General features: G+C 39.8%; 1 protein-coding gene across 4 annotated transcripts; it reads left to right on the top strand.

The window, feature by feature from the left end:
* The first annotated feature begins 1391 nt into the window (after positions 1-1391).
* Positions 1392-8990, top strand: LOC106603387 (zinc finger protein 239). 4 transcript variants are annotated; one of them, XM_014197044.2, is made up of 4 exons: positions 1392-1563; positions 3824-3944; positions 4261-4374; positions 7455-8990. In XM_014197044.2, the coding sequence occupies exons 2-4, from the start codon at positions 3845-3847 to the stop codon at positions 8222-8224; spliced, it is 984 nt and encodes a 327-aa protein (XP_014052519.1). In that variant the 5' UTR covers positions 1392-1563; positions 3824-3844; the 3' UTR covers positions 8225-8990. The 4 variants fall into 4 exon arrangements, with proteins under 4 accessions (XP_014052519.1, XP_045566055.1, XP_045566026.1 ...); XM_045710099.1 differs by having other exon boundaries at positions 1398-1563; positions 4264-4374; XM_045710070.1 differs by having other exon boundaries at positions 1398-1563; positions 3804-3944; positions 4264-4374.
* The last annotated feature ends 1769 nt before the right edge of the window (positions 8991-10759 follow it).

Raw genomic sequence — 10759 nt, 5'->3', positions numbered from 1 at the left:
CAGCACATAGCCTCCTCATCTTTGTAATAATAGCAGTCGTTATCAGTATCTTTGACAACAAACACATGAGATTCCAGCTCAACAATTTCATAATCAAGGGGGAAATTAGCTTTGCATAATCATTCGTTATATAGCTTCTCCTGCCCCTAAACAAAATAACAAGACAACATTTTACAGTAAACAAGGTATTTATTGATGACATATGTTTCTTATCGTGAAAAAAAATTGATTCACAGAAGGAGTACTCGTAGTGGGAAAACTTGCAAAGAAATCAACTTGTAGCTATTTAAACCAAGTACGTTTTTTTGTGAGTTGTGAATTAGCCAGCCAGCTAGATATCTACTTGGGACAAGCTAGTTAGCTACCGTCAAAAAGAAGATGAAGACCATTTTTCCCTTACTGAATAACGTTCATTAGGAAAACACCCACTATCTAGTGCACTCGTCCTAAATAAAGTTATATCCATAAACAACTAGGTAAGTCTGCCAAATGTTGTGCACTCTGTTACAGATTTTAGTTTTGGAAACAGAAAATTGTATGGAGATCAAATGTTTCATTGATGAGAAAATGAGTTGAATATCGGCCAAAATCCATCTCGTTCAATTTTCTCCCACTGCTGGCCACTGGCCTTCCTCTCACTACCAAATATGCCAACCGGATGCTTCACATTTATACACCCAGTTAATTATCTGTCTCATTGTTCTATCTGTGGTACAATGGTAGAACAATCTAGGTGATGAGTTCATCTCTTAAATCAACATCTAGCAAGATTGAGTCGGTTTACCTTGATTCACAGAACAGTAGCTCGGTTTCCATCCAATTGGAGACAGATTTTCATGAGAATATTCTAAAATCCCCAAAACTATATGCTAATTTTCCCTCCAGAGATGTGTTTCTATCAAATTGACTCGTTGCAGATAAAAGGCTGCGTGTGTTGACGTAGTGCACATGCCTTTTGCAGTTACATTTCCATGTACCGAATAAAAATACTCCAATAAATTTGGCACATTTTCAACTCAAATTATGGTTTCGAACATCTTTGATGGACAGGCTAATAATCTTTGTTCATTTAGAGAACTTGATGGTCAGAAATGCTAAACTATGGCTATTTTATGTGTGTGTGTCAGTGGAGGCTGGTGGGATGAGCTATAGGAGGACGGGCTCATTGTAATGGCTGGAATGGAATAAATGGAAGGGTATCAAAAACACATCAAACAGATGGAAACCACGTTTGACTCCGTTCCATTTATATTGCCCCTTCTGGTGTGTGTGTTGTTGTTTGGTTTGCGAATGAGTAGAATTCAATATTGCACAATTATTATATCACGCATGTGATTCACACTCCCGCACAACAGGTGGCGGACGTCTACATTTGTGTAGCTTGACAACAGGCCTAGTCTGTCGAAGAAGAAAATGCGGAAGTTGACATTGCGTTTGTTTTGAATCTTTTTTTTTTTGGAAGCGATGTCAAGGCATAAATAACACTACTCATCAAACAATGAACAAATAACTTCACAAAAAGAATTTATGATTTCGCTTTAGCTACCAAAACAAGGCTTTCAGGTAAGAATCCCCCCTCATTTGAAGGGGTCTGTTGGAAAGGCAAATGGCCAGGCATAGCCTAGCTAGCCTAGCGGTAGCTAATGATACTCAACTCTTAACTAGCTAAAGTAAACAATGCCACAACATACTTTTTGTAGCTCACAAGTAAGTAAAATATGTAGCTAGGTAACTAGCTAAATCAAATATTTTGTAGTTAAACCAGCGAAATCTATTGGCTAAAACATAACCCATTCATATTGACGCTAACTACCTTTAGCGCCTATTGACGATAGTATCTTCTCAGTAACCGCGTTTCCATCCACTGTTTTTAATATAAAGTCGTAGTGTATAAAAGAAAATCACAAACGCTACAGCTGTTATCGAAACTGAACGTTTCGGTACAATTTTATAAATGGCAATAGATAATTAGTTCGTTCGACATGGTGGGGTTTATTTTTGTGTCAGTAAAATGTAATTATGTGGGAAGTATCATATCAGAGTGAACTTTGAGTCAGGTGATGACGTGTGGGTCCTACCACTAGATCCGCAGACCATCCAGTTTATTAGGCTACAAATTAAATCAATGATGATGAATTTCACAGGGTGGTGGAAGTACACGGTATGAGCTTGATGCACCTTTCCAATAAACGTCAAGGGTCTTATTCTGGTGACACGGTATTTTGATGGTTTACTGCCTTTTGACAACAATAAAAAATATTTCTGCTCTTATCCATAATAAACTCATGTAGACCAAAAAAAAATATATATATATATATATATATATATATATATATATATATATATATATATATACTTTCGGCTGCCACTGTGTTAAAACCCATACGGTAAGTAAGTGTATATTTTGCATTTGTGAAATTATTTTGATGTGATATGAAAGTAGAGGGCCTTGTGTTTCTAAAACCGTACCGCAATTGGGAATTTATTCAAGTTTAGATGGAGTATTTGGCTGTTTTGGCTGCCAGTGCCATTTCGCCTCTAAAGAGAGCATGTAAGGTCATTGGACTATGAAGGTGTCCGCATACAGGTTCAGTTTGCTCCTAGCAGAACTCGGCTAAGAGAAGCGATCGTCTGCTCACATACTCTCTAATGACCTTTGCTTGAAAAACTTGAAAAAAGCGGCAATATTACTGTTTGTCCCTGTTGAGCCACCGTAGCAACAGCATAGCCAGAAACACTTCCTCAAAATAGTCTTAATTAATCAACGATAAATCAAGGAATCTGTCATTAATTCTGACAGCTTTGCCGAAGAGGTATTAGTCACGCAATTTTACATCTACCTAAGATGTTTGGTGCAGTATTTCTCAAGTGAAAAAAATTGCATGGAAACTAGTCCTCTCTCCTTGAATGACAACCAACACTTAATTTTCCCACTCCTACTAGGAGTGGTACTGTTGACCAATCACTGACAAAGGGGTGTATCCTTCAGCTACTGAACTTTGACTTGCCTCAACAACAAACAAACAAAATGTGTGGGCACGAACAGCCAAAGACCAAAACGAACAACAACATCACCGAATGTTGTAGTAATATATCATTTGACATTTACATTTGAGTCATTTAGCAGACGCTCTTATCCAGAGCGACTTACAGTAGTGAATGCACACATTTCATAAATTTTTTTGTTAGTTTTATTGTACTGGCCCCCCGTGGGAATCGAACCCACACCATGCTGGCGTTGCAAACACCATGCTCTACCAACTGAGCCACAGGGAAGACTGGACTGGATATATGTGCCAATTGTTTCACCTGGGAAGCATACAGCTTAAAGAGTAAAGTCAGGCTCCTTTAGTCCATTACTGGGCTAGATAAAAACCCAAATAGCTAACGTTAGCCAGCTACATGCACCTTACAATTTTAGACTTTATTTAGTAGCTTAGCCAGCCCGGGATAGGGAACTATGTTTCCGTAGCAACAATTGAATACATCGGAAAATAAGGGATTTATTTTTTTAAGCAAGGGACAGTTTAAAGTTGTATTGGTCGTATGTATAGGATACACATGGTATACACCATACAAGGCTTGCTTGCTTGTAGGTTCCTTCTGGACAATGTAACAAGAAATAAATAATTAAAGATCAGAATAACAACATAAACGGCTCAGTAGAATAGAATAAACATTTTAGCATCAGCATAATACAGGAAGACACAATTTATAGTACAATTTTTTACACATGTTTTGGGGAAGGGGGGATTGGGGGGGAGAAGCCATCAAATTACATAACAGTCCTGCATTTCATGCAGACTTTTTTTTGATTTTACAGGTTGTGTGCATCACAGGAGAGATGGCATCAGTGAAAGACAGCAGTCAAACACTCCTGCTCAATGTCATCACGAAAGATAAAGAGGAGGAAGTGAAGATTTGGGAATGTGATGATTACCCAGGTAGGAGAGCAGGTTTTCTAGTCCGAGAGCAACAGTGTCTGCTGGTTTTCATACTTAACTTTTAGTCGGACAGATTGATTACATTATTATTTTTAAGACACAATCCTATTTTTCATTTGCTGTTGTGGCTTGAGCACGGCAGATGAAAGGACATACTTGGGTTATTTAGTTGTTTGCCTGCCACTTTATGACATGATTTTTGTATATATATATATATTTTTTTTTATCCCCTGCAAGTTGACTAGTTTCAATACTATAGTTTTGATGGTATGTATATTGCAGCTTTTGACATGGTCTTCTGTTCACATTCACACAGAAGAGAGTCCAGAGATGGCGTCAGTGAAGACGGCAGACAGCAGTCAAACACTGGGGCTGAATGTCATCATTAACAAAGAGGAGAAGGAAGACATTGGTGAATCTGTTGATCATGGTAAAAGCAGGTTTTAAAGTTGTATTTTTAGGCCTGTCAGAGTATTAAGAAAATTTAAAAAAAGAGTTGATTCATCTCCGTTTAAAGGCGCTCACCAGTGGTAGTAGAACTCGTACACATTGTAAATAGAATACATAATTTCAGAACGTGATCTACCGCTTGCATGTCCATATCAGACTGGGAATACCTTCGTGATTTCCCCCTATCTTCAAGTATGGTCAATGACATTACACCTTATTGACATCTAACTTTCACCAACCAGTTATAATACATAGCCATTAAATACACATTTCTGCAGTGGCAAGTGGAAACATAATTAACCCTGTTACATATGCACGCATGACTAAGTGGCTTTGGATAAAAGCGTCTGCAAAAAATGTCTTATTTTATTTAACTAGGCAAGTCAGTTAAAAACACATTCTTATTTACAATGACGGCCTACCCCGGCAAAACCCGGACAACGCTGGGGTCAATTGTGCGCTGCCCTATGGGACTCCCGATCACGTCCGGTTGTGATACAGCCCGGAATCGAACCAGGGTCTGTAGTGACGCAAATGGCATGTATCATATACTGTGTCATAGTGTCATTATCCTTAAAAAAGAAGAAAAGGGAAATGTAGCATTATAGTTCCAAGCAGAGAAACCTACCATGGATCTCCATGCACTTAAAGCAGAGAAACCTACCATGGATCTCCATGCACTTTAAGCAGAGAAACCTACCATGGATCTCCATGCACTTAAAGCAGAGAAACCTACCATGGATCTCCATACACTTAAAGCAGAGAAACCTACCATGGATCTCCATGCACTTAAAGCAGAGAAACCTACCATGGATCTCCATGCACTTAAAGCAGAGAAACCTACCATGGATCTCCATACACTTAAAGCAGAGAAACCTACCATGGATCTCCATGCACTTAAAGCAGAGAAACCTACCATGGATCTCCATACACTTAAAGCAGAGAAACCTACCATGGATCTCCATGCACTTAAAGCAGAGAAACCTACCATGGATCTCCATGCACTTAAAGCAGAGAAACCTACCATGGATCTCCATGCACTTAAAGCAGAGAAACCTACCATGGATCTCCATGCACTTAAAGCAGAGAAACCTACCATGGATCTCCATGCACTTAAAGCAGAGAAACCTACCATGGATCTCCATGCACTTAAAGCAGAGAAACCTACCATGGATCTCCATGCACTTAAAGCAGAGAAACCTACCATGGATCTCCATGCACTTAAAGCAGAGAAACCTACCATGGATCTCCATACACTTAAAGCAGAGAAACCTACCATGGATCTCCATGCACTTAAAGCAGAGAAACCTACCATGGATCTCCATGCACTTAAAGCAGAGAAACCTACCATGGATCTCCATGCACTTAAAGCAGAGAAACCTACCATGGATCTCCATACACTTAAAGCAGAGAAACCTACCATGGATCTCCATGCACTTAAAGCAGAGAAACCTACCATGGATCTCCATGCACTTAAAGCAGAGAAACCTACCATGGATCTCCATGCACTTAAAGCAGAGAAACCTACCATGGATCTCCATGCACTTAAAGCAGAGAAACCTACCATGGATCTCCATGCACTTAAAGCAGAGAAACCTACCATGGATCTCCATGCACTTAAAGCAGAGAAACCTACCATGGATCTCCATACACTTAAAGCAGAGAAACCTACCATGGATCTCCATGCACTTAAAGCAGAGAAACCTACCATGGATCTCCATGCACTTAAAGCAGAGAAACCTACCATGGATCTCCATGCACTTAAAGCAGAGAAACCTACCATGGATCTCCATACACTTAAAGCAGAGAAACCTACCATGGATCTCCATACACTTAAAGCAGAGAAACCTACCATGGATCTCCATGCACTTAAAGCAGAGAAACCTACCATGGATCTCCATGCACTTTAAGCAGAGAAACCTACCATGGATCTCCATACACTTAAAGCAGAGAAACCTACCATGGATCTCCATGCACTTAAAGCAGAGAAACCTACCATGGATCTCCATGCACTTTAAGCAGAGAAACCTACCATGGATCTCCATGCACTTTAAGCAGAGAAACCTACCATGGATCTCCATGCACTTAAAGCAGAGAAACCTACCATGGATCTCAATACACTTAAAGCAGAGAAACCTACCATGGATCTCCATGCACTTAAAGCAGAGAAACCTACCATGGATCTCCATGCACTTAAAGCAGAGAAACCTACCATGGATCTCCATGCACTTAAAGCAGAGAAACCTACCATGGATCTCCATGCACTTAAAGCAGAGAAACCTACCATGGATCTCCATGCACTTAAAGCAGAGAAACCTACCATGGATCTCCATGCACTTAAAGCAGAGAAACCTACCATGGATCTCCATGCACTTAAAGCAGAGAAACCTACCATGGATCTCCATGCACTTTAAGCAGAGAAACCTACCATGGATCTCCATACACTTAAAGCAGAGAAACCTACCATGGATCTCCATGCACTTAAAGCAGAGAAACCTACCATGGATCTCCATGCACTTTAAGCAGAGAAACCTACCATGGATCTCCATGCACTTAAAGCAGAGAAACCTACCATGGATCTCAATACACTTAAAGCAGAGAAACCTACCATGGATCTCCATACACTTAAAGCAGAGAAACCTAGGTAGCTCCACCATGGATCTCCATACTGGGCAGCAGGTAGCCTAGTGGTTAGAGTGTTTGGCCAGTAACCGAAAGGTTGCTGGATCGAATCCATGAGCTGACAAGGTAAAAAAAATCTGTCGTTCTGCCACTGATGAACAAGGCGATTAACCCGCTGTTCCCAGGTTGGCCGTCATTGTAAATAAGAATTTGTTCTTTACTGACTTACCTAGTTAAATAAAGGATAAATAAAATAAAAAATAAAGCAGATGAACCTAGGTAGAATAAAATAAAAAGGTACAAATATCTCCATACACTTAAAGCAGAGTTTTCTATATCCATTTTCAGTACTGCTTAATTGGGCACATCTTTTATTTTAATTTGATGCAATGATTGTGTTACACCTGTTCACCTGTTGTTCTGCTGTCATTCACACAGGAAAGACCCCTATCTCCTTTGACCAAGTTGAGACATTGCCTGCTTCAGTCAAGCAACATCGGAAAGTGAGCAAAGCTAAGAGGTCTCACCACTGTCCTCACTGTAAGAAGAGTTTCCCGTTCCTTTCATATCTTGAAAGACACCTACGTAAACATTCCGGAGAGAAGCCTTATTCCTGCTCTGACTGTGGGATGAGTTTCTCTCAACTGAGTGGCTTGAACGTGCACCATCGAACGCACACTGGAGAGAAGCCTCACCGCTGTCCTCACTGTGAGGAGAGTTTCCCATTCCCATCATATCTTGAAAGACACCTACGTAAACATTCTGGAGAGAAGCCTTATTCCTGTTCTGACTGTGGGATGAGTTTCTCTCAACTGAGTGGCTTGAACGTGCACCATCGAACGCACACTGGAGAAAAGCCTCACCACTGTCCTCACTGTGAGAAGAGTTTCCCATTCCCATCATATCTTGAAATACACCTGCGGAAACATTCTGGAGAGAAACCGTACTCCTGCTCTGACTGTGGGAAATGCTTCACAACATCAAGTCATCTAACCTCTCATCGGAGAACTCACACAGGGGAGAAGCCTTACTCCTGCTCTGACTGCGGGAAGAGTTTCCCATTCCCATCATATCTTGAAAGACACCTGCGGAAACATTCTGGAGAGAAGCCTTACTGCTGCTCTGACTGTGGGAAATGCTTCACCACATCAAGTAATCTAACGCTACATCAGAATGCACACAGGGGAGAAGTCTTGGAGCCAATTTGAGTAAAAAAATAATTGGCCCAAGAGAAAAAGAACGGAAATGGGAAAAAAAATAATTGTGAAGTAATGCATGGTGAAACTGAAATGTAAAAAAAAAAAAAATATGTAAACAAAAAAGTGAATTGTTTGAAAAATATGTATAAATTCAAACACATTGAAAATGATTTTCAAAGCATTCAGTTGATGTTTGCATTCAATCTTAAAGTTGATTTGATCAAATAACTTGTTTTCGCTTTTGTCCTTGCAATGACAATCGTATTCCACCTTCAAATCATCTTTTCTCTCCTCCATGTTTTGGTACTCTTGACATGGAGGTGGGGTTAGTAGGGATGGGCGTGTCCAACGAGCCACAGAGTGGCAGCATTCCTATAGTACACATTCTTATTGTAACCCTCAATAAGCACACCTGATTCAACTAATCATCAAGTCCTCAATTTAAATTGTTTAATTTAACCTTTATTTAACTAGGCAAGTCAGTTAAGAACAAATTCTTATTTACAATGACGGCCTAGGAACAGTGGGTTAACTGCCTTGTTCAGGGGCAGAACGAGAGATTTTTACCTTGTCAGCTCAGGGATTCAATCTTGCAACCTTTTGGTTACTAGTCCAATGCTCTAACCACTAGGCTACCTTGCCTCAATGAGGTGTAGGGCTAGAACAACAATGTGTAGTGTTGGAGGACCAGGGTTGGGAAACACTGTCATGACCAATAGGTTGCTTGCACAATGTCATAAAACAACTTCCTGTTAATAAAGGTAATGGAAATCTGCTTCCTGGCGATCAACTTTGTTTTTAACTGTGGTTACCTGTATTGGCTTGCAATTTCTCTCAAGACCTTCTCCTATTTGTATCGTGTATATGCAGTGCATTCGGAAAGTATTCAGACCCCTTGACTTTTTCCACATTTTGTTACGTTACAACCTTATTCTAAAATTGATGAAATAGTTTTTTACCCTCATCAATCTACACACAGTACCCCATAATGACATTACAATACCCCATAATGACATCACAATACCCCATAATGACATCACAATACCCCATAATGACAAAGCGAAAACAGATTTTTAGATACTGTGTTTCTTGCGTGTGGTCTGATTTCTACACAGCTGGCCTCCACATCATCCAACTGGAGCTCAGGTCTCCTGTGAGAAGGTATGGTATGCTTGATGTACATCCCTACACCTCCCCCTTGTCTGTTTCTGTGTCTATTATAGAGAACATATTCCTTTCGATGTCTACCACAGAGCTGGGAATAGTCTCTGATAGCTAAGGCCAAGGATGGGAATGGAATAAAAAGGTTGAATGGAAACCTGGTTATAGATGCAGAAAGAATATTAGGACAAAGATATTTTCTCAGAAGATGGAAAATTAGGACAAAGATATTTTCTCAGAAGATGGAACATTAGGACAAAGATAATCTCTAAGATGGAACATTAGGACAAAGATATTTTCTCAGAAGATGGAACATTAGGACAAAGATATTTTCTCAGAAGATGGAACATTAGGACAAAGATAATTTCTCAGAAGATGGAACATTAGGACAAAGATCTTTTCTCAGAAGATGGGAATAAAAAGGCAAAATGTGGACAACACTTAGGAAAGTAAAGCAACTCTGGATCATTCATACTGTGGGTTTCAAAAACTATATAGATATGTCAAAAATGTACTTTTGTATAGTGTTATACAGTTGAAGTCAGAAGTTTACATACACTTAGGTTGGAGTCATTAAAGCTCATTTTTCAACCACTCCACAAATTTCTTGTTAACAAACTATTGATTTCACAAGTTGGTTAGGACATCTACTTTGTGCATGACACAAGTCATTTGTCCAACAATTGTTTACAGACAGATCATTTCACTTATAATTCACTGTATCACAATTCCATTGGGTCAGAAGTTCACATACACTAAGTTGACTGTGCCTTTAAACAGCTTGGAAAATTCCAGAAAATTATGTCATGGCTTTAGAAGCTTCTGATAGGCTAATTGACATCATTTGAGTCAATTGGAGGTGTACCTGTGGATGTATTTCAAGGCCTACCTTCAAACTCAGTGCCTCTTTGCTTGACATCATGGGAAAATCAAAGGAAATCAGCCAATACTTCGGAAATGTTTTTGTAGATCTCCACAAGTCTGGTTCATCCTTGGGAGCAAATACCTGAAGGTACCACGTTCATCTGTACAAACAATAGTACGCAAGTATAAATACCATGGGACCACGCAGCTGTCATACCACTCAGGAAGGAGATGCGTTCTGTCTCCTAGAGATGAACGTACTTTGGTGCGAAAAGTGAAAATGAATCCCAGAACAACAGCAAAGGACATTGTGAAGATGCTGGAGGAAACAGGTACAAAGTATCTATATCCACAGTAATACGAGTACTATATCGACATAACCTGAAAGGCCTCTCAGCAAGGAAGAAGCCACTGCTCCAAAACCAACATAAAAAGCCAGACTACGGTTTGCAACTGCACATGGATCGTACTTTTTGGCGAAATGTCATCTGGTCTGATGAAACAAAAATAGAACTGTTT

This window comes from Salmo salar, chromosome ssa01 (genome assembly GCF_905237065.1).
Source record: "Salmo salar chromosome ssa01, Ssal_v3.1, whole genome shotgun sequence".
In the NCBI taxonomy this organism is placed as follows: Eukaryota; Metazoa; Chordata; class Actinopteri; order Salmoniformes; family Salmonidae; genus Salmo; species Salmo salar.
The sequence above is the reverse complement of the archived record's forward strand: the minus strand, read 5'-3'. Positions and strand labels throughout refer to the sequence as shown.